This window comes from Leguminivora glycinivorella, chromosome 8 (genome assembly GCF_023078275.1).
Source record: "Leguminivora glycinivorella isolate SPB_JAAS2020 chromosome 8, LegGlyc_1.1, whole genome shotgun sequence".
Taxonomy (NCBI): Eukaryota; Metazoa; Arthropoda; class Insecta; order Lepidoptera; family Tortricidae; genus Leguminivora; species Leguminivora glycinivorella.
This window is the reverse complement of record NC_062978.1, coordinates 22,708,907-22,734,295: the sequence shown is the minus strand read 5'-3', so window position 1 is coordinate 22,734,295 and position 25,389 is coordinate 22,708,907. Positions and strand designations below refer to the sequence as shown.

At 35.7% G+C, this 25,389-nt stretch overlaps 1 protein-coding gene and 1 long non-coding RNA gene across 2 annotated transcripts; both read left to right on the top strand.

The window, feature by feature from the left end:
• The first annotated feature begins 10,866 nt into the window (after nucleotides 1-10,866).
• Nucleotides 10,867-13,705, top strand: LOC125229127 (carboxypeptidase Q-like). Its single transcript, XM_048133906.1, has 3 exons — nucleotides 10,867-11,102; nucleotides 12,212-12,341; nucleotides 12,770-13,705. Exons 1-3 carry the CDS (start codon nucleotides 10,900-10,902, stop codon nucleotides 13,703-13,705), a joined length of 1,269 nt encoding a protein of 422 aa, XP_047989863.1. The 5' UTR covers nucleotides 10,867-10,899.
• A 2,558-nt stretch (nucleotides 13,706-16,263) lies between these two features.
• On the top strand, nucleotides 16,264-19,751 carry LOC125228802. The gene is made up of 7 exons (XR_007177324.1): nucleotides 16,264-16,522; nucleotides 16,925-17,039; nucleotides 17,240-17,408; nucleotides 17,921-18,064; nucleotides 18,653-18,730; nucleotides 18,864-18,990; nucleotides 19,370-19,751. It is a non-coding gene; the product is annotated as an uncharacterized LOC125228802 (long non-coding RNA).
• Nucleotides 19,752-25,389: the final 5,638 nt, after the last annotated feature.

Genomic DNA, 25,389 nt, shown 5'->3' with positions numbered 1-25,389 from the left:
TCGAGGTAATTACAACTACAACCGCCCGAGTGTAAATTACATTGAAAACCAAAATTTACCCAATTCAAGCGAGACTACAAATAATCCGGCAACACAGGAAAATGAATCAGAGTTTTTTCGTGCATAACATATTTTCATGTGATAGTAGTGACTACATAGAATTACCGGCAATGACGTAACATGTTCTTGGCTATTAGATACGGGCTCATCATTATGCGCTATAAGCCTTGAAACTGTAATTGAGCTTAGCATTCCGATTACTAAAAGTAGCATTCCCGTAAATGGCCTCGGGGGACGTCTCGATACCGAAGGATATGTTTACATTAGCTTCATTATAAATGGTGCGGAATTTGAACACAAGTTTCACGTCATAAAAGATTGGCCATGTTGGACGAATGCATTGATAGGTAGAGATTTTTTTTTTAAATATTATTGCTTCATAGATTATTACGACGATATGTTCTCATTATTTAACCATGACTTAAATAAGATTATTACGTTACCAATATGTACAAGACAACCGGATGACAATGATAACTTATTCATACCGCCGCGATGCGAAAAAATAATATTTATAAGGACAAATTTCGAAGAAGATTGTATAGTAACTCCGAAACAAATAGGTAAAGGGATTTTTACTGCAGGAAGTATTAGTCCGCCTATTAATGGGAAAATTCCCATACAAATACTTAACACCCGGGAAGATGGCGTGACCTTAACGAACTTAAATCCGGAATTGACTACTTTAAACAACTACAATATTTGTAACTTTGAAAAATGCGACAATATAGACAGTGAACGTGTTCGAAAAATGCTGTCGTTTTTAAATTTGTCTCATTTAAATACAGAGGAAAGACGCTCAATACAAAATATTTGCGCAAAATACTCTGACGTATTCCATTTACCAGGAGATAAGTTGTCGACCACAAACATTTATCAACCTAATTGTAAGGTGATGTTTAATGAAACAACGACATGTCGGAAGTGTTCTTTATTGTATAGGTTCGTCTCACTCGCACATTCATGCTTTATACATATGTTGTCTCATTCATTCTACCTGGGTTATTACCTATCTAACGGTCGTATTATGGTTCGATCCGAATATCGACTTTTGCCCTTACATGCCCTTTGAAATTTAAATTGAAAATGATATTTATATTGTTTTTATTTTAAATTTCACATCTTATTCCTTACATGCCATTATTTCAAAATTGCAACAAACTATAACATTACTAAAAAAAAATACTATTTACTTTAAGTTACATTAATTTATTTTAGGGCGGGCCTGAAACTGAAACTACTTTACATTACAATGTCATGACTACTGTTGATATTTCTGAGACTTATTACTGTTACATTTGTTATTTAAACTTCTATTATTGAGATTCATGTTACACTTCTTGTTGTAATAATCATCAGTATATACATAATGTACTTTAATTCAAAACATACTACATTATAAATCAACTTTCAAGCAAATTATATACAGCACTCTTTTATTTTTTTTTTGACTTTTTATGTTTTGTGAAGCAATGTACAGCGTTAATCATTATTCTATTTCTAGTTATTATTTACAATTATTTATTTTAACTTATTCTACTTTTCATGCAATAGTTCATCACCTGTATATACAAATTTGAGAGAACTCTTAATGTACATAGATTTAAATATTACAAATACATCTCAGTCATTGGCTAGGAATTTTATGATTTATTCGGCACTAGGTTAAGTTCAGTGTGTACTATTTACAGTTTATTTCATGCAAAATTATATAATTTACAACAATTTGTTTTTTTTTATTTATTTACCTCCTCAAGTTTTACTTATTAGTCAACAGAAGCTTATCCTACTATACACGCCTATATACACTTAAAACTAGTTATGTACATATTTATAGCAAATTCTTTTTATTTACACTTTCTGGCGCTACGCAACTATCTTTTCATTCCCTTCTTTTTTTTTTTACATACTTTAAACAGATTTACTTTAAAAAAAAAATTTATGTTTACTTAACGTTTTACAGTAAATTTTGAGCAAATTTTAAATTATAGTTAAAAAAAAAAAAATTGATATCTAAGACCCTCTGGTACATAGATTGTATACTATCATGAAATATAAGTGAAGCAAATAAATATAGTTATATTGTCAAATCCGGTTATTAATCATACTTGTCTGGTTTCTCAGTGATGCGTCCTCTACTGGTTACATATTGTCTTCGGGCTCCACTTTGGCTGGTCATTCCATACTCCCTGGTATTTGTCACGTCCGTGGTTTGAGGATCCTCCTGTTGCTGGTCGCTGCTGGAGTTTACATCCTCATTGTCATCATTGTCATCATTATTGTACTGGTTGCTACATACATGGTCATCAATTGGGTTATCTGAAAAAGCTGAAAAAGAATCTAAAGCGGGAGGTGGTTTCAAAGGTTTCAAAAATTGTACATGTACTATCTTCTTCTTTGAGGGTTGTGTGACATCCTGTATTTCATAACATACTGATCCAACTTGTCTGATTATCTTGAATGGTCCCTTGTACTTTGGTGTCAATTTATGATCTTGCTGCTGAGGCCATTCATATAAAACATATTCACCTTCCTTGAAGTTATGGTCTAGTTTTCTGAGATCAAATCTGATTTTATTCTTGTAATGTTTTTCTTCTATATTTTTGTGTGCTATGGTTCTTGCATCTGATAATAAATCTAACTGATGTGTCTGGTCCATATTGTTTTGAATTGTGCCAATGTGAATTTCATTTGGTGGTATTCTAGGGTGATATCCATGTAGTAAATAAAATAGTAGATATACTCTGAACTTCTGTGTAATAGCCCAATGCACTGCCGTTACTTCGAGTTCATTAATATGGTATCTGGTTTCTGTATCCTTCAATGATCTACTTGCGTATTCAATTACTTTTTTCTGTCCATTTTGAATTTGAAGTAAACATGACCCTATTCCACTGTATGAACTGTCTGTTTCCACTATCGTTTCTTCTGCATCATGTCTAAAATCCTGTCCGCAGCGCCATGTAAGGTGATGTTTAATGAAACAACGACATGTCGGAAGTGTTCTTTATTGTATAGGTTCGTCTCACTCGCACATTCATGCTTTATACATATGTTGTCTCATTCATTCTACCTGGGTTATTACCTATCTAACGGTCGTATTATGGTTCGATCCGAATATCGACTTTTGCCCTTACACTGAAACCAGACTCCGTTCCTGTTTATGTGAAACCCTATCGGTTGCCACAAATTCATAGGGATGAAATAGAAAAAAAAATTAAAGAAATGTTGGCAGACGACATTATCGAACCATCCAATAGTGAGTGGTCTAGCCCAGTTCTCCTAGTTCCAAAAAAATCTAACTCTGACGTAAAAAAATGGCGATTAGTTATAGATTTTAGAAAACTAAACAATCAGATCGTTGATGACAAATTTCCGCTTCCTAATATAACGGACATTTTAGACTCGCTTTCAGGAGCGATGTATTTCTCACATCTTGACCTAAGCCAAGGTTATTATCAATTAAATTTAGATCCAAATAGTAGAAAACTAACAGCATTCACTACACACTCAGGGCATTACCAGCTAACTAGATTACCCCAAGGTCTGAAAACAAGCCCTAATTGTTTTTCCAGGGCCATGACAATTGCAATGGCGGGTTTGCATCATGAAAAATGTCTTGTGTACCTTGATGACCTAATTTGTTACGGCCGAAACCTACAAACCCACAATAAAAATCTTATAGACATATTATCTCGACTTAGGCAAGTTAATCTAAAATTAAATCCTAATAAATGCAACTTTTAAAGAAAGAATTATTATATTTAGGGCATATAGTGTCATCAGACGGTGTCAAACCTGATCCAGAAAAAACAAAAGCTATTGATAACTATTCAACTCCAGGAAATATAGATGACGTTCGTAGATTTGTTGCATTCGCAAACTACTACAGAAAATTCATACCCTCTTTTGCAGAAATTACTTTACCATTAACAAAACTATGCCGGAAAAATGTACCATTTGTTTGGACAAATGACTGCAATGCAGCCTTTAATGAAATAAAAAAAAAATTAGCAAATCCACTTCAATGCCCAAACTTTGACGAAAATAACACATTTATTTTGAAAACTGATGCTAGTGGTTATGTGTTGGGTGCGATTCTGAGTAACGGCGATAATAGACCCGTAGCTTATGCCAGTCGCACTCTGAATAAAGCGGAAATCAACTACTCTACTATAGATAAAGAACTTTTGGCGATTGTCTGGTCAATAAAATACTTTAGACCATACCTGTATGGTAAGAAATTTAAAATCGAAACAGATCACAAACCACTAATATATTTATTTAATATGTCTAATCCAAATAGTCGCCAAATGAAATTCCGTTTAGTACTGGAAGATTACGATTTTGACGTCGAATATGTCAAAGGGACAAACAATGTCGCAGCCGATGCATTATCTCGTATAAGAATCAGTAGTGACGAATTAAAAGCAATGCATGAAAACATCATAGCAGTTCTAACTAGGGCTCAACGAAGGAAACATGAAAATATGTTACAACCACAAAATAAATCTCCTGACAGTCAAGTAGTTATAACACCCCAACCCCGAGTGGTAGACATGTTAAAAGTACCAAATAATTACACAGAACTCTTGCTAAATCTACATGACAAAGACATCAATAATTTGCAACATTATGTCACAAAAGAGAGCGAAGACTTCGCATTTTTGGAAACGAAGTCTATAATTTACGTCAAACCATCATCCCGATCGTATTGCGCACGAGCTGCCTTTGCGAGGGCGTTGAGTTTGTTTTGTACAAATATAAATGTAAATAACTTGTATGTTATAAAGAATGACAATAATAAAGAAAAAGTAGAAGAGTTAACGCGTGCCATTAATAAATTACCAACGTGGACCGGCCCACGGTTACATATTTTAAGAGGAATAAAAAGGATTACCGATACAGACACAATCCGTGTCATACTAAATGACTACCACATGCTGCCAACTAGTGGCCATGCTGGCATTAGGCGCATGTTAAACAATATTAAAAGACTGTATTTCTGGAACGGCATGGAAAAAGATGTCATAAATTTCGTGAAAAAGTGCGATTCATGTCAGAGACAGAAACACAGTAAGTATATACGAGAACCAATGTCAATAACTGACACAGGTAAGTCAGCTTTTAGTAGAATATTTTTAGATTTAGTTGGCCCGTTAATTAAGGATGACAATGGTTATAATTATATATTAACATTACAATGCGACCTCACAAAGTATGTCGAAGCCTATCCCCTAACAACTAAAGAAACGGTGGCGGTTGCTACTGCATTTGTAAACAACTTCATTCTACGCTACGGCATACCTAGTGAGATCGTTACCGATCGAGGGACGGAATTTATTTCAGCTACCATGCAAGAAGTGTGCAAACTCTTAAAAATTACACACTTAACCTCAACCGCTTATCATCATCAAACTATAGGTGCGTTAGAAAATAGTCATAAAACTCTAATTTCCTTTTTACGTATTCAAACAAACAACGCGCCCCAAAATTGGAGTACATGGTTACCTTATTGGTCTTTTGCTTTCAATACCACTGTACACAGTGAAACTAAATATAGCCCATTTGAACTTGTTTTTGGCAAATTATGTAGTATACCGACACATCTAACAGATACTTTAGACCCATTATATAACCATAACGATTACCCATGCGAATTAAAATATAGGATTCAAAAGTCGCAATTAGATGCTAAGACAAATCTTTGTAAAAGTAAAGAGGTAAGAAAATACAGATACGACACTGATGTAAACACTGTAAAATATGCAGAAGGCGATTTAATTTTGGTAAAAAATGAAGCTCGCGCCAATAAATTGGACCCTTTATATTTAGGCCCATATAAGGTAGTTAAGGATATACAACCAAATGTAATCATTTTAGATAATAAAAATAAGCAAAATATATTGCACAAAAATAGGACTAAGCCATATGTTTCCTAAAAAAAAAAAACACACACACTCTCTATTATGTTTTTTTTTTAATGAAGAGGGGGCGTGTGGTGTATGTGTATCTATAGATATATATGTCATGTATCATCCATGTATTGAGTAGTCTGTAAGTTGAGTTTGAACAATAAACACATGTAATCGAGCTCCGTATTTTATTGTTATTCCGCCAACCGTACAGGGTTACCCACACCTAGGGTTCGAACCAAAACCCTCTACTATCGCGGTAGGTGCCTAAGCCATGTCGGTCATAACGTAGCTAGCTGACATCGAATTGTTCCAAGTAAGTACGGATGTTTACCATGTAACTGGCATCAAAACACAAGTCAATATTTATTATTAGATCTACATATAAGTAAATATTCAATTTGGTGTGATTCCTGTAATTCTGTCACGTTCCCATACTGAACGGTGTGAAAAAAATTTGACAGAACGTGACCGGCATTCAAGAGGTACCCGTGTGTAATAATCATAGATCGTCACTCGATAGACATTGCATATTAACCTCCGAAAAAGGGATCGGAAACCTATATCTATAAGTACTCAAATAAAAAGGCTAATTTTTTCGTTCTTTAATAATATAGTGTATGTTACCTGTAAATAAATAAAAAAAAATTAAAAAAATCGATAAAAGCCTCCCCCCCATGGATCTCCATCCGTCACGGTCTTGAGCAATCTTTAATAATTAGGTACTTTATTTTTAATGGGACGATAAGGTAATTCATTTTTATTATCTAATTATAGATAATTCAAATATACATAAAAAGTAAAAATCATTCAAAATATTTTTCAAAAGTTACATTTAAAAAGTTTAATATTTAAAAAGATACCGGTACGGATCCCTACCCCTAACACCATCAGACACACAAAACTGCTAGTGTTATTTGACTATATGGTACAATGTCTTGAATAATAGCTAGAAAATCCTTAGCGCAATCGTCAGTCAGATTTGAAATATTTGAATTGGAAAGTGTCAGTTAGCGTCACAACATTATTCAAAAAATATTTTTTGAAGAAATCGACGGAACCAGTTGCGTTTCACCTACTTGTTCCATGCTCCATCTAGTGGTAATCATCTCTGGTGTGGTACAATGTAAGTGAACTGTATACATACACGGTCTTTCTTTTCAGGGATTTTCTTTGATTTTCTTCGATAATCCTCTGAGCGTGGCTGTGTTACGAAAACTTCAAAGGGAAAGTCTGAGGAAATAACACAGGTGGATGAAATGCATCCGAGAAACTGGCTTCACTACTGTACATTATTTTAGGGTGCAGTAAGTACAGTCAGCAGCGTTTTTGGATCATCGTAGACCTTTATAAGCTCTTTCTAGTTACGTCATTGATTCGGAATAATTATAATGTAGCATTTTTCGGTCAACACGAATATAAATCTAAATCCTTAAAACCATCAAGAAAAGAGCACACCCATCTTAAAGGCCGGCAACACACTTCCAACACTTCTGGTGTTTCGGGTGTCCATGCCCATGCAGTGATCGCTTACCATCAGGCGACCTGTCGGCTCGTTTGCCTCCTATCTCATAAAAAAATACACCTAACGCCCTGATACGAATTTTGACATAAATCAGAACCTCTTAATACGATAAGAATCGGATAAGTCCGTGCCACAAATGACGTGTTGACATATCGTATCCATTTGTGATATTGAACACATTTTTACGAATCAGGCAGTTAATTATTTTTGAATAAATATGTTTCCGAACAGAATATTTGTAGTTTTACCGTATACTAGCTAGCTAGCTACCATATACTATCTTTAGATAAGTTCTTTCGTTCCGGAGGTCGCGGGTTCGAACCCCGGCTCGCACTAATGAGTTTTTCGAAACTTATGTGCGAAATGACATTTGATATTTGCCAGTCACTTTTCGGTAAAGGAAAACATCGTGAGGAAACCGGACTAATGCCAATAAGGTCTAGCTACCCTTCGGGTTGGAAGGTCAGATGGCAGTCGCTTTCGTAAAACTAGTGCCTACGCCAAATCTTGGGATAGTTGTCAAAGCGGACCCCAGGCTCCCATGAGCCGTGGCAAATGCCGGGATAACGCAAGGAGGATGAGGATGACTATCTTTAGATGGGTCATTCCGCGGCAAGAGTAACATGAGTCACGAATTTATGGCATGTTCCATTTATTCACGATGCAAGTGCAATTTATTTAGTCACCTTACCTAGTACCTAGATCCTTTAATTTGCAGCTGTAGTTCAAATAAACACTCAATGAAGTCGTGACTCACGTTACTTTTACGTGGATTCACCCAGATATTTAAAAATCTAGTTATTACAATTTCATATTTTACGTCACAGTATCAGTTACACTGAAAATTAAACCTAGCATATATTATATTTCTCTTTGGACAGAAAATCCAGAGAACTCAGTTTATTACGTACATTCCAGACTCGTTATATGAGTACCAGTTAACTTTGGTAATTAGCATGGCTTCCGTGTCACAAAGTTGCTGAAATATCTCATTTCATTTTAATTAAGCTCGTTAAACATTTCGCGTCATTATGAAACTATGTTTCTAGGAAATGTTATGATTATTTTAATTATAATTATGTGTGTGGGACCCACGGAACACCGTAGAGGGTGCAGGCCGGGGTTCAGGCGGACCGAAGAAGTTTAGTTTTATTTCTTTCATAATGATAAATTACATTGTCATAATAGATCGATCGCAACGCCGGGCCGTGCTCGTCGACATCACCATCCCCCATGATGAGAATCTCGTGAAAGCCGAGAAGGACAAGTCCAGTAAGTATCTAGACTTGGCTTACGAGATAACCGCCATGTGGGATGTTGATTCGACGATCATTGTCCCGATAGTCGTTTCAGCGAACGGTCTCATAGCGAAGAGTCTCGACCAACATCTCGAGAGATTCTCGCTAGGTGGTTGGATCAAGGGTCAGATGCAGAAGGCGGTGATCTTGGACACGGCGCGGATAGTCCGACGGTTCCTCTCTCTGCAGCCCTAACCACCGGCAGCTTGGGCCCTGCCCCGCTGCCGGCGGCACCCTAGGTTAGGTTTTTTATAATGTGTTTATATATTTTGTATTGTTTTGTATGTGGTTTTGTATTTTACTTTTATAATCATATTATAAAACAGCCTAATCTAAGAGAAAAGATAAATAAAGGAAATAATAATTACATTATAAATTATGCTATGTTAACCTATATGAATTCACATTATGATCGTCAATATAATTATTTCACATGCATTCATTCAATTGTATAATGTCAATAATAATAATCAAAACAAAAAGAGTTAAAATAAAAACGAAAACTATCAATTTACTCGATCAACTGCATTTACAGATAGTCAAACTAAAAAAATAAATACATAATGGAATACATTTCAAATGAAAAAATCTAATAGGTAGGTATAGATATCTCATAATGATCGTCATATTAAAACTAAGAGCATTAATTAAGAAAATCATATAACTAATCATTCACTGAATATAACGGATTATTCAATAAAAAGTAAGAGATGGCGGGATGACTTGGACGCATTCTATCCACGCTGGCAGGATCACGCACGTGACAGGGTTGAGTGGAAGAAGCGAGGGGAGGCCCTTTGCCCAGCAGTGGGATACTACAATAGGCTATTAAAAAAAAGTGTAGTTTTTAAGGTTGCCCGTAGTCACACCGCGGTCAATTGCGATGGAAAAGTGTGTGTCTGTTTTTTTGTACGTCTTTCTGATTATTGATTTTTTAAGTGGAGATAGCTGAAGGGACGGAGAGTGACATAGGCTACTTTTTGTTTCCTTCTAACCCCCCACTTCCTTAAATGGGGGGTGGAAATTTGTATGGAGCATTCCGCAATATTCAAATTCAAGGCGAGCGAAGCCGCGGGCAAAAGCTAATAAGAAATAAGTAAATAAAATTGAGTTTTCTCAAACATGCAATGAAATATTGTCTTTACGTTCCTTAAAATGGGCTGGGAAGTATCGCTTTTTGGGCGCAACAACTCGAGAGGACTGTAAAGGGATTTCATATTATTTTTTAGGCCTAGGCCTGCAAAGTAACTTTTTTTTATAAAATATTGTCCTTTAGAGCATTTTTTTTTATTTCATTGTATGTTTGAGAAAAGCACTATACATGCCTCGGCGTGAAAACGGATTCCCGGCCTCGTATCCCTATCCGGCCTCGCTCGCACGCTCGCTCGGCCGTATATACCCACTTGGCCGGAAATCCTCATTTTCCCAGCCTCTGATGTAATGTACTATTATTGTTCGTGTTAGAGACCCACACCCGCACCATAACATGTACTATTGTCCATATCCAATAACTAAACAAACTCGTTAATTAAATACTTAGTTTATAACTAATCTACATAATGACTGACCCCGGGAGTTGAATCGTCAACGAACGATAACCAATGTGATAATAACTAGTATCTAGTGATGTGCCGCAGCAGGAATGTTCCTGGAAATATGTTTTATTTTATTTTATTTTATTTATTCAGGACATTACTCAAAATTTTTTTTTTTAAGTAGTAACACTACTATATATAAATTATAAACTGAAATAGATACCATACACTAAATAAAAAGCGATCAAGCCCAATGGTGGCGAAGCCGGGAATCGAACCCGGGTCTCCAGCTAACGCGGCTGACGTGCTAAACCGCTACACAGTGGGATTGATAGCTTTTTCTTCAGTGTATGGTATTTATAGAATGAGTGGCAATCATCTGCATCTCTTAACTAATATACCTTTGTCTCAAAACTTGCGGGAATAATTTGCACGTGTAAATTCAGCTTAACGATAGATCGTATATTCTCAGGGGCGTGAAATATTGATTAAAGTATTCCGTGGCACATCACTAATCGCAAATAATTAACATATTATCTATGTAGTACCCGGCAAACTCTGGTCAAATGTTGACCGAAATGTACAGATCAGTGTTTTTCCTTGTTTTTGCTTTAGTAATAGCAGACGCTGCCATTATAAATAGATATGATGAAAGTGAATGCAACTTAGATCCTCAAATAGTACACGATATAGCATCTTATAAAAATGTGACACAAATTATTATGGAAGAGATAAAGAATAAAGGATTGGGAGAGAGAATGTTTGAGCAGTAAGTTTGGTGCTTCGTAAATTTTATTGTTTATATCGTTCGTAAAAATGCTCGCTATGATTCGTAGTGGCATACCTACTCTTAAATGTGCGTGTCATTGTGCAAATCCGTAGTTTACCCGAACGATGATGAAAAGTCGATAGTGATATAATATAACTCATATGTTATGTTTGTATAATTCTGTGTATATTACACGCTCTATAACCAAAACAGATTTTTGGATTTCAGAATCTCAATAAAAACTTAAAGGCACCGTCAAACACAACTGCATCTTCAATACTATATTTCGGTCTTTTGTGCATGTATATTGTATATTACATCTCTCCATAGATGGAGGTTATCTCGTACCCCCAATGTTGGAGCATATAAGTATAATACGAGTGATCGAGTTGTTTTAATGTGAAATGTACTGCTCTCAACTTACCTCTAATTTTTACCTAAATGTCCTTCTGCGCTGATTTTTTAATGTTTACTAATTGAAATTAAATTGGAAAATTCTGCCAGCTTCAACCTTTTAAATTAACATTTTACATTCAAGGTATACTTTTATTGACGCCGTAAAATATTTAACTCCCAAGAACGTCGGAATTTAAGACGCTATGAAACTCAATCGTTCATCTAATGGCTCGTTATATCAAATAGCACTCGATTTTGAGTCGATGGGATTATAAATTTAATATCTCCAGTGATTTTGTGCTTGAAAGTTTAGGAAAACAAGAGGGATTACAATAGGCTCAAGGAGGAAATTGTTCGAAACTGTAATTACGTAAATTAAGATTCAAACTAAGATGTTTAACAACTGTCACAAGAGATGTCGCTGTACTAAGAGTGGTAAACTGTACATCGCGCTTACGATAACGATAGTCTTATTAGGAATACATTCCTAAGGGTTTGGGATATTTTATAATATATTAGCTTTATTTGTGGTTATTTCATAATAAATCCTTTACTAAACCGTTTGGCCGTTTTTAAGGAAGTACGAAAAATACAGAAATTTAATGTGCCATATTTAAACTTAAGTAATTAAAGAACTAGATTACCATAATACAAACAAGCTTCGCGCTATCATAACTAAGATAAGCCTACAAATAAAGTTGTGATTGTTCCAGATTCGTATCATTTTTGGACAAATTCGGTGCCCGTCCGTCCGGAACAGAGACACTGGAGAAAGCCATAGACCACATGATTAATCTTACAAGAGCACATGGAGTCACTGATGTTACTACTGAACAAGTAGACGTAGGTATTAAATATTTTTTCGAAGGTATTAAATAATTGTCGAATCACTTTCTATCAAGCACAAAACGCCTGGGGAGTTGGGGTCGATAGCATAGATTTTAAAGTGGAGAATTTAATGTAGCTGAGATTCTAACTTACAGGTGCTTACAGCCACAGGTTTGTTATCCAATGCTGTACTATATGAGCCGTGGGCCAACTGGTTGATAATTCATAGCCGACTAATATTACAATGAGGGCAAATTAAGCAATAAAAACATTAATGAAGTAAAACGTCCACTTAGTTTTAAAAAGCACTTTTGCTTAAATATTATCGTTTCTGCTTGATAAAAAAATGTATAATTAATTTGTACATTTTTCGTAATCTAATACGTAATTAAGTCTTATTTATATTTCGTAGTCTAATATAATATTTGCTTATATTATTACAGGCCCCACACTGGGTTCGTGGACATGAGTCAGTATCCATGATTTCACCTCGTGAAAAGAATATCGCAGTAATTGGCCTCGGAAGCAGCGTAAGCACTCCTAAGGAAGGAATCACTGCAGAGGCAATCGTCGTTAAGAATTTCAAAGAACTCGATGAAAAGACCAATGACGATATTAAAGGGAAAATAGTTGTTTACGATGTACCATACGTGGTGTATTGGGAAACTGTACAGTATAGATCACATGGAGCTTCTAAAGCAGCTGCCAAAGGAGCTGTGGCGTCACTTATTCGTTCAGTTACTCCTTTCTCTATATATTCTCCTCATACTGGTGCTCAATATTATGACGATAAAGTACCAAAAATCCCAGCAGCAGCAATCACTCATGAAGATGCAGATTTGTTATCCAGACTACAAATACAAGGCGAAAAGATTGTTTTGAAAATTCAAATGGCCAGCACATTTGATATGAAAAAGTCGCGGAATACTATTATAGACGTAAAAGGCAAAGAGGATCCTGATAAATTAGTGATTGTCTCTGGACACATTGATAGCTGGGATGTGGGACAAGGAGCTATGGATGACGGAGGTGGTATGATCATCAGTTGGCTAGCTCCAATAGCTTTGCACCACTTAAATCTAAGGCCTAAAAGAACTTTGCGTGCTATTTTATGGACAGCTGAAGAACCTGGTCTTGTTGGTGCTCAAGCATACATAAATAAACATATTAATGAGCTCGACAAAATAGATTTTGTCATGGAATCAGATGAAGGTACATTTAAGCCTCGCGGTTTGACAGTAGCTGGATCTAAAGAGGCTCAATGTTTAATAGCAGAAGTACTCAAATTGTTTTCTCCGATAGACAAATTAAAGGAAAACGACTACCTCGCTAACACTTCTCTTAAAAATGAAGGCCAACTAAGAGCAGTTTTCTCTTAGTTGACGTTAAGTTAATCACTACAATTACGATCTTATACAATTCAAATAAAGCTGATTACTAAAACAATAAAGGAATGTATGATTGAACTAATAACTTAGGTGTTTTGTTATTCCTAACCAATGAACACCTTGAATCAATTATTAACTTGTTAGGCAAAACTATGTAACATAGGTTGATTCAATCCTGAACTAGTTCATTAAAACAGATAAGTATGTTAATAGTTCTGAACATTTTTATAGTAAATTTGATTATTTTATCTTTGTTGATTCAAATAAGATTAGGTATTTGAAACAACTAAACATAGGTAGATTCAATCCTGATCGAATTCATTAAAACAGATAAGTATGTTAATGGTTTTAAACATTTTCATAGTTGATTTGATTATTTTGTCTGTTGGTTCAAATAAGATTAGGTATTTGAAACAACTAAACGTGTAGGTACATTCAATCCTGAACTAATTCATTAAAACAAATAAGTATGTTAATGGTTTTAAGCATTTTCATGCTTAATTTGATTATTTTGTCTTTGTTGATTCAAATAAGACTTGGTATTTGACATAAACTAAATCTAGGTTGCTTCAATCCTCAACTAATTCTTTAAGACAGATAAGTATGTCAATAGTTCTAGACATATAAAATTTTGAAACAACGAAGATACATTTCTCAATCCCATTATGATCAAATTGTTGTATCAATTACGAAATGAATTGAGTTCTACTAAGAATGAATTGTTAAATCTATTATCATAATAAACAAATTAAATAATTGGTAATCTGATCAATCAAGTGAATAGTAGGGGTAAGCGTTTGTACATCCGCCTTCCGCCCGCGCCCCTCCCGCAGCGCGTGCGAGTGTTGCCAACTCGGAATAAAATATACCAGATCTGGGATATTTTCACGGCTCTTTCATCGAAAATTTTTATTTAGCATTGGGCACATATTTTTACATATTTGGTCTAAGGCATCAACTTGAAAGCAACCATATTTGTCATCGCCATATGGTATTCAATTTTATTATGAATTTTCGTGTGTGGCGGACGTCGATGTAATATAACAATTTTCAAAATAAATGGAAGGGTGAGTTATTTACGGATTGCCATGCTGATCCTATTAAGCTAACCATGCTTTTCATATTTGATAGCCCACTATGAAAGTGTTGTCAGAATCGTTAAAGTTATTTAATAATCGCAATAACGCTTGCACACTGTTATCAAAAACGCTGCAGCGTTAGCATAGCCGGACTCGATATGGGTTCAGTTTTGTATTCTTCATGAGTATCCAAGTCAGGAACGGATCCACCCCTTCCCAGAAAAAATGCTATAATTGGCTCAGCTCAGACGCAGTGCCGGATAAAGCAGCGCAGAGCCTGTAGCAAGTTCTATCTAGAAGCCCTAAAGGGTGAAGCCACACTAGAGCAATTTCGGTTACGCTATATATATACGCGTGATCACGTGACTCGGCGTGGCGCGTGAGGCTTCATCTTAAAGTGCAAGGATTTTAAGCATATAATTATATAGGTACATGTTAAGGCAGAAAATTCAAGCATTCCAAGGCTTAGATTGCTTTAGTATATTTATTTAATTTGTCCTAATTTGCGAGGAAATGAGGAGAAATAATCAATAAATTATGACTTATAATATACATACATACATACATACAATCACGCCTGTATCCCATGAAGGGGTAGCACATGAATCTACTCGTTTCAGTGCCACTCTTGGCAAATAAGGGATTGAAAGAAAACGAAACTGTGACATTGCAGTGACAGGTTGCCAGCCTCTCGCCTACGCCACAATTTAACCCATAGGTATCCCACAGTCGCCTTCTACGACACCCACGGGAAGAAAGGGGGTTGTGAAATTCTTAACCCGTCACCACACGGGCAACATATAATATATTACTTACAATATATTGACACTGGGGCTAATATATATTTTTATTGACTTATAATATAGTTTTCAGTACAGATGTTGCGTTTTTTACGCACTAGTGTGAAAAGTGATTCATTTCTTGTCAGGTCGAAACTTCGGAGGACCATCTGTACTGAAAAACGTCGTACCATACACGTGCGAAAAGGAAATTCGTAACTCGTGTTGATTTAGAACACTCCCTTCTGTTGTGTTTTAATTTATTGCCACTCGTTTCGAACTTCCACCTTTTCGCACTTGTATCGTAATGTACTATTACATAATTATGGTATGTATTGTAAAACGTTGTACGATACATGTACGAATAGAATAAGTATTATAGGTAATTCACTACTCCTGTCGATTTAAAAAACTCTCTTCGTTCGTGTTTTAATCACAACTCGTTTCAAATTTCCCATTTTTCGCACTTGTATCGTAATTTACTATTGATTACTTTACTATTGATTACTATCTATTAGTTAAAATAAAAATTCCATCAAATATATTGCTAAAAAACAACAGACTCGTAACCAAATAACAAAGGTGAATTTTACTGCACATTAGGTATCATTTGACGGCATTTCAATTTTAGATAGGTACTGAATTATTTTTAATCATTTATGAATTATTTTTAATCATTTATTTTAAGTACCTTTATGCCTTTAATTCGAGGTAGACTCATTTAAAAAAAAATGTTAACGTATTTTAGACATCTTCTATACATTAGCCTAGCGTTTTTCAAAATCGGAGTTGGCAACACTGACGCCGAAGTGATTTGTCAACGCGTCTTGTGTTAATTTTTTTGCGGTTATCTATCACATCACAGATCTAACAACTTACAAGTTCAATGGAGTAAGTGATCGAATCTTTAAAAACATGGGAGTTGGAGAACTTAATACGAAAATTCACCAGTAAGTACAATGTATTTTTTTCATTATTTAGTCAAGTTGCTAATGACACGAGGCCAATAGCTTGCTGGGCTGCGGCCCCGGCCGATAATGGATGCAATCTCGTAATAATACACATTTAAATTTCTTGTCTATAAAATACACATTTAAGTTGGCTCAATTTTCGTTGAACGTCCGGCATGTGCTGTTCGCGGCGCGAGCCGATTTAGACTTGGTATGGTAACTATAGTTCCGTCAAAATGAGAGAGACCGGAATTATTTTTGCCAGGGAGAGAATTGCGAGGGGATCTTTAGCCCGAGTCAAAATCGGGCGCAATCGCCCGTTTGAGTGAGTTTTGATAGTGATTCTGTTGTGTATTTTCTTATAGTTGGATAGTTTCTAACAAAGCGTTGCATATTTTCCAGCCCCGGAATCGGACGCTAATAAAACCATGTTCCGATGGTAATAGGCGACGCCCAGCGTGCCCGGGTGTTGAAATAAGTGCAAAACTGCTCTCCGCTCGCCTTTTGTCCACCAACGGTAAATTGTACATTCTTTAAAAACCTTGTCAAATTGTCACTTAGGTTATGTGTAATTCCAAATTAGCAGTAGGTCGTTTCACAGAACGCGTTGACGTTCGGAATTCGAATTCCGGGGCAATTCCCCTGTCCTACGGGCGATCCAAATCTCACGGACGCCGTCTTTGGAATTTTACTTAAAGACTGGTATACACATTTCAGGGTTCACGCCGCGTCGCCTAATCCTCGCGCCGGTCGCCAGCATTCCCCGCTGTGTTCCGGTAACCTACAGGCGGCAAGCTGACGCTGCCGTCATCCACACGACACCATCTCTGAGGCGGCTGACGTGGCAGTCGTGGTGGTCTGAGGCGGCTGACGTAGCACGTTTGAGGTTAGACCTTTCCAATCACTCTTATCTACATCATCGAACCGGCATAATTATGGTTCTGGCACCCTCCGTGTTACTATACCTTTTATTTTAATATCCGCCGTACACCGTTTCTACCCGTAGTTTTAACTCAAGAGTTCGCTGATCCACGTTTGTTCCCTTAAATAATTTAAAACCTTAGTCTCATGTTCAAGTGTAGCTAGCCCTCGGCTCTGTAAACTTAGTAAATTAGAGAGTAATTTCATAATATAAGGCAAGGCTCAGTGGAGTCCTTTGTAATAGATTAATTAACAGAGAAATAATTACCTTTTGCCCTTAAGAGTTGTTTCAATTTTAAATCTTGTCTGCTAGCATAATGGCCCCCAATTATAAGCAGATATTGTAGCAATATTGAAAAATATTAACTTTGAGTTAAAAAAAGATGTAATACGGTTCCTCTAGGGCCAAATATTTTTCCACGCTGTTCATAATTTTGTAGTATGGTATGTGATATTAATTGTATCATTCATTTCCAGACCCTGATGGATTTTTCTGAGTTTAACATAAGCACAGACCTAATAGTTATAGAAACTTCAGAAAAGGAAAACTTGTCCTCGGAAAAGGAAAATGTGCCATCTGCAATTGCTGAGAAGAAAGCAGAGCCCAGTTATAATTCCAGGGTAAGCAGTTTCTAACAGACTTCTTTACCTAGAAGGAGGAGGTTCTGTATTTTATTGTAAAAAACATTATAAGAATTACAATTCAATAAATGAATACTGCATAGGCAGACCAACATACCAGAGAGAGATTTTATTCCAACCATTTTTGAAGTAACATACTCATCTTATCACAATAATATTTTTAATATAACTGCATTGTTAGGCAAGATACCGGGCTGGCCTAGCGAGTAGTGACTAAGTGACCGTCCCTACTAAGCCGCAGTTCTGGGTTCGAATCCCGGTAAGGACATTTATTTGTGTGATGAGCACAGGTATGTTCCTGAGAATCCTGAGTCATGGATGTTTTTTATTTATATAATTATTTGTTTATTAATTATATCGTTGTCTGAGTACCCACATCACAAGCCTTCTTGAGCTTACTGTGGGACCCAGTCAATCTGTGTAAGAATGTCCTATTACATTAATTAATTTATTTATTATTATGATACATTATACTGTGAGTGTATAGGTTATGACTGTAATTAATTGTATTATAATTATATTAATTAAAGAGGCAAATGAAAAGTAAAGTTTCTAAATATTTTTCAGATTGTGGAAAAGTCATTGGACTCTGCATCACTATTTTTAAAATATTCTGCTCTCAAAAAACCACAAGGATATTCTTTGGTAAATATAATAACATTAACTAGCTAAGTCACTTTTTACTATGTAACTTTAAAATAATTATTATATGTATAACTGAATACTGCATTCGTTTCTTTTTACTTTTTGTTTTTAATTGTTTGTTTTATCATTCCAGCGGCTTAACGACTTCAAAAGCACATGAAATTTACTAGGACAATTTGTTTATAAATTTTCCATCAATGAAAATAAATCTTCAGGAACAGCTGAAATACAAAAAGTCGAACTTACTGCACTTACCAATTGTAAGTATATGATAAAATTGATAAAGCAGATGTTGTCTATGTTAAAATAGTTAGTTTCACCACACCGACTGGCAAAGGCTCTCTTTAGTCTTCAAAAACAGATAGCAAAACTGCATTTTGTCCACAAGAGTGCAAAGAAATTTCATACAAATTTTAACTGGATGTCTCAAGCTTGATAGATTTGATTTAGTTAGATGTTTTACAGTTAATATTTTGTTTGTGTCGGTGTAGTGTAAAATTTTGTATTTCACTCGGTGGCAAAGTTTGTTTAACCTTCGTGGCTCGTTTCAGTTGCCCCACTGTTCACTTACCCGCATTGATCTTTCCTTATATTATATCGTTTGTAATAATATTTTACTAACTAGTCCCATTTTTATAGCGCCCTATGAGGAAACAACGAATATAGCCGGATTTCTCACCATTCCATTTTTGCTGAACACTGCGGCAGTCCGCCAAAAGAAGAAGCGAGGTTCCGGTGCAAGTCAAAATTGGAAGCCCAGTAAAATGGAAGTAAGGGAAGGTTTCATAAAGCATATCCGCTCTAGTGTAGAAATTAGCCAGACCATCGAACTTCGCATAGCCACACTTCAAAAAATAGGATTGTCATGCCAGCCATACATAATTGTTGTGGGTGAGTCTCTTGAAAAAATCGAATCATTTCTAGTTGTTGTCAGCAGATCGATAATCTATGAAAGACAGTCCATTATGAACGCAGTAGATACGTGCTACAAAATATATAATACAATGAAAATATAATACATTGTACTTACTGGTGAACTCTGGTATTAAGACGATACAGGAGTGATCTATTCTCCATACAAACGCTCTCGACTATTTCCTCCTGGTTTTTCAAGATACAGCAATGATTTTTTTCAAGACAGATTATAATAATTTTTATCTGTGTCGGACCGTTTTGATTTTTTGAGATTCTTATTTTTAAAGACGCTAGAGCCCATCGAAAATTTTCAAAAACGGTGTTATTGATTATGGCGTAAAAAAGGTGTGGTATTCAAAATTGGTAACAATTAGCCACAAAAACTGAACGGTCCGACACTGATTATTTCATTGTTATTCAGATTCTCAAATTTAGTTACGATTGACTTAATTTTGAAGGGGGAAACAGTCGAGAGCGGAACCTCGATTTTAAAGATTTTTTTCGCAATATTTTTTAACTGAGTTCTTAATGGACATTTTTTTTCGATAAATCTAGTTAATAACACTTGTATATTAAATTTGAATTCCCAAATTGAAAGGGGGCTCCTTTCCATTTTAGCATTTTCGCTCCTGTAGCGTCTTAAGTTCTCCAACTCCCATGTTTTTAAAATTTCGATTTCTTCCTCCATTGAACTTGTAAGTTGTTAGGTTAGCTGTGATGTGATAACCGCCGCAAGAAAAAACTATTTATTCTAAGTAGGTAGTAGTAGTAGGTGCCAAGTATATTATGAATAAATGTCATTTTTTTATAACTTTTGTTTTATTTATGGCGTTATTCATAAACGCATCACCAGCCTGAATTAGATATGAATCGTTTTATGTTATCTGTCAAGTTAACGTATGTATTTGTAAATAGGTATAAAACATAATTTGTCTAATTCAGTCCCGTGGTGTTTTATGACAATTATCAATAAGGGGTTGTTGTCTTAGTAAATGAGACAAAGTAAGTCATAGTACAATTGAACATGAATGATAGTACTGAACAAGCTTCTCAGTTGAAATGTATAACAAAACAAAGATTCAAATTGAACAATATCATAGTTCACTCTCACAAAGTGTGTATATCGATGTAATCATGTCCTTAATTGAACTTATTTGGTTTTAATGGTTACTACAGTAATGCCTCATGTTAATATTGACCTACATCTTGGTTGAATCGATTAAACAATTCATGTTCAAATAGAAAAATATCTTAGTTCAGTCTCACAAGGTGCGTAAGTAGATGTAATCATGTTCTTAGTTGAACTTATTCGGATTAAATAGTTAATACAGTAATGCTTCATGTTAATATTGACAGATGTCTTAGTTGAATTGATTAAACAATTAATATTCAAATTGACCAATATCTTAGTTCAGACTCACAAGGTTCGTAAGTAGATGTAATCATGTTCTTAGTTGAATTTATTTAGGTCAAATAATTAATACAATCATTCTCCATGTTAATATTGAGCAACGTCATAGTTGAACTAACTGGTTTGCGTTAGTTGATACAGTTACGTATCATGATAATAATTATCAAGTGCTTAGTTGAACTTACTAAGGTAATTTAGTTCGCCTAATTATTTTTCATGTAATTATTGAACAAGATCTTAATTGTCTCAGTTACGTTGCAAAAGTAAGAGCAATCAAAATTACCTTATTCCATTTGTCTAAGATCTTATCAGGCTCGTATGGAATCAAGATGCTTGACTACGACGATCAAAATATTGATAGGAGCAAACAAATTTTTTTAGAGTGTATTTAATATTAAACACTTCAATAGCCGCTATTGGGTCTACTGGACCCAGGTCATTATTATGAAGGCTAACATGATTATATCATATGCGCCGCCACAGATTCAAAAGTCACGCCGATCTCAAAATTTCAGACTTACGGTGCTGCTACACGGGCAACACAATTACCAGCAATTCACATACCATAGCCGCGTTTGTTTAATACGCACCAACTAACTATAGAGCAAACGCGGCAATGGTATGTGAATTGCTGGCAATTGTGTTGCCCGTGTAACAGCACCTTGAGTCACTGATCCCACCAAAAGCGAGAAAGCGATGAACTATCGGCGATAGAAAAGAACCAAAGAGAGTCGCTTCCGTGTAAATAAAAGTACCTAAACTTGAAATGCTCCAATAACCCTTGAGAAAGATAACTAAAGGTTTACTTATTCATTTTATTATTCAAGTCAGTCAATTTGTTTCACAATCACAATCCTGCACTAACTAAAGTTTCTGTTTAATCCAATGGTTGACTGGTAGAGAATGCCTTAAGGCATTAAGTCCGCCATTTGTACAATTTTATGTCGTGCAATAAAGTTTAAATAAATAATAAATAAATACATTTGTGTATGAAGTCCTGTAATATATTTATTTCCTTATTACTTATTTGATGTGTTACTTTACTTCATAATTACATCTTAAGAGCGTTATAACATTTCGGCGTCGGGCGAAATTAGGTATTTTACCCGCCGCGCGAGCCCAATATGCCGACCCTTTCTAGCACGTCTTATCACTCGCTCGCACTACAATAATGGACAAAACAATCTTGATCCTTTCTATGGAATTTTGATAACAACCACAATCTACTATCTCGATATAAACTTTTGGTTTCTAATAAACATTATTTTGTACGAAAATACGAGAATATAGCGCGAAAGAATATCAATTATGTTAAAATTTGTTTAAAAAATTAAAGTAATAATTATAAAAGTAGACCCCATCCCAAATATTTGCTTTTGTTATATGATAAGTATTAAAGTATATATTAATATGATGATAAAATAAGACAAATACAATTCTAATTACTTCAAGGTGGTGCTCAGGGTCTGATGATGGAGCCAGATGGTGGTCACCAATACTAATGAACAATATGACTATACAACTTCGTGGTTTACATGTCATTCTAGCATTTTCACTTTCACATTTCAAGTGCATATACCACGAGTATAGGTTTTCGGGTGTGCTGATTTAAAAATTAATGACCGATTTGGAATCTGACATTGCTGAGTGTCACTTTGACACAAAAGTCGTCATGGGTGTCGTAAAATAGGTTTTAGGGGGTGCTGATTCCAAAATTAATGACCAATGTGGAATCTGACATTGCTGACTGTCACTTTGACGCAAAAGTCGTCATGGGTGTCGTCAAATAGGTTTGCGGGGGTGCTGATTCCAAAATTAATGAACAATGTGGAATCTGACATTGCTGACTGTCACTTTGACACAAAAGTCGTCATGGGTGTCGTAAAATTGGTTTTAGGGGTGCTGATTCCAAAATTAATGACCAATGTGGAATCTAACATTGCTGACTGCCACTTTGACACAAAAGTCATCATGGGTGTCGTAAAATAGGTTTTAGGGGGTGCTGATTCCAAAAATAATGACCAATGTGGAATCTAACATTGCTGACTGTCACTTTGACACAAAAGTCGTCATGGGTGTCGTCAAATAGGTTTCCGGAGGTGCTGATTTGAAAATTAATGACCGATTTGGAATCTTGACATTGCTGACTGTCACTTTGACACAAAAGTCGTCATGGGTGTCGTCAAAAAGGTTTCCGGGGTGCTGATTCCAAAATTAACGACTATTTTGGAATCTCACAGTGCTAATTGTCATTTTGACACAAAAGGAATCATGGGTGTAGTCAAATAGTTTTTAGGGGTACTGATTCCAAAATTAATGAAATGATTTAAAAAGTAATGACCGATTTGGAACCTGACATTGCACAGTACCCCTGGAAACCTATTTGATGACACCCATAACGACTTTTATGTCAAAGTGACAGTCAGCAATGTCAGATTCCAAATTGATCATTAATATTGAGATCAGTACCCATGAAAACCTATTTGAAGACACCCATGATCACTTTTGTGTCAAAGTGACAGTCAACAGTGTCAGATTCCAAATTGGTCATTAGTTTTCAAACACCTCCGGATACCTATTTGACGACACCCATGACGACTTTTGTGTCAAAGTGACAGTCAGTAATGTCAGATTCCAAATTGGTCACTAATTTTGGAATCAGCACCCCCTAAAACCTATTTTACGACACCCATGACGACTTTTGTGTCAAAGTGACAGTCAGCAATGTCAGATTAAACATTGGTCATTAATTTTGGAATCAGCACCTCCTAAAACCTATTTTACGACACCCATGACGACTTTTGTGTCAAAGTGACAGTCAGCAATGTCAGATTCCACATTGGTCATTAATTTTGGAATCAGCACCCCCTAAAACCTATTTTACGACACCCATGACGACTTTTGTGTCAAAGTGACAGTCAGCAATGTCAGATTCCAAATTGGTCATTCATTTTGTAATCAGCACCCCCTAAAACCTATTTTACGACACCCATGACGACTTTTGTGTCAGAGTGACAATCAGCAATGTCAGATTGAACATTGGTCATTAATTTTGGAATCAGCACTCCCTAAAACCTATTTTACGACACCCATGACGACTTTTGTGTCAAAGTGACAGTCAGCAATGTCAGATTCCACATTGGTCATTAATTTTGGAATCAGCACCCCCTAAAACCTATTTTCCAACACCCATGATGACTTTTGTATCAAAGTGACAGTCAGCAATCTGAGGTACTACATATTCGTAATCTGAAAGTAATCAAGTCAATAATTTCAGTTATTTTGAATCGACTATGATTCCGAATTATTGGTAATAGTAATTATTGTATAGATGATTAGTGATTCCTTTACATGTAATGGTAATTTACCGTTTCACTTGATTACATTACAAGTAATCTGACACCCAGTAGTATCAGATTACAAAGTAAAATCAAGTAATCGTGTAATCCGGAATCGATTACGATTTCCCCATCTCTGGGTTTAGTTATATGGTTCATTGGTACTGGTGACCACCATCTGGCTCCATCATCAGACCCTGAGTACCACCTCTTGTCAAAGGTCTTGTTGAGACGAACCCAACGAGCCTAAACACGAAGTCGTTTACTTACATGGTTCACTGGTACTGGTGACCACCTTCTGGCTCCATCATCAGATCCCGAGTACCATCTTGATGTGTCTTATCATCTTGACCGTATTGTAATTTTCACATTTTTATCATCACAATGTTGTAATACTTTAACATTCAAACATAACAAACTATTACAAAAGCAAATATTTACGGATCTAGGATCAAATTCGTTGGTCGCTGTTTACACACACACAATGCGAGGATAGCCCGTGTATAAACAAGGCGTCCGACCCACACAACGATAAATATTCTCGACGTTTGCGATGAAAACTCGGAGACCAAAGCGACATACGTCTTACCTCCTCGAGCTCCGGCGCGGCACTGAAATCGCAGGCGTCCGTCGCCGGTAAAATAGCGACAGGAAGGCTAGTTTTCAAAAAATTGGCAAAAAATCATGATAAAATATTATAACGACAAATGGATTACAGCAGTTTAAGCACATTGTGCAGATTATTTATATACTAAAATAACTTCGATAACATGTAGATTTTCGGAGAAATGATCACTTGTTTCGATGTATTTTCAAGACAAAATTGAGTTCGTTTTACTTTCAATTTCTCAATTTCAAAGGATTAAATGATAAATATTGTTTAATGGGCCTAAAGTACAAGATATTAGGAATTTAAATTTACCGCATTTATGAGAGTGAGCTTATCAAATTGTACATAATAAGAGCTCCGAAATCTGTGCTTCGCGCGGTTTTTC

Coding starts and splice junctions, on each gene's coding strand:
- LOC125229127 (XM_048133906.1), top strand. CDS start 10,900: ATGTTGACCGAAATGTACAGATCAGTGTTTTTCCTTGTTTTTGCTTTA. Junction 11,103..12,211: donor GGAGAGAGAATGTTTGAGCA/GTAAGTTTGGTG, acceptor TGATTGTTCCAG/ATTCGTATCATTTTTGGACA. Junction 12,342..12,769: donor TTACTACTGAACAAGTAGAC/GTAGGTATTAAA, acceptor ATATTATTACAG/GCCCCACACTGGGTTCGTGG.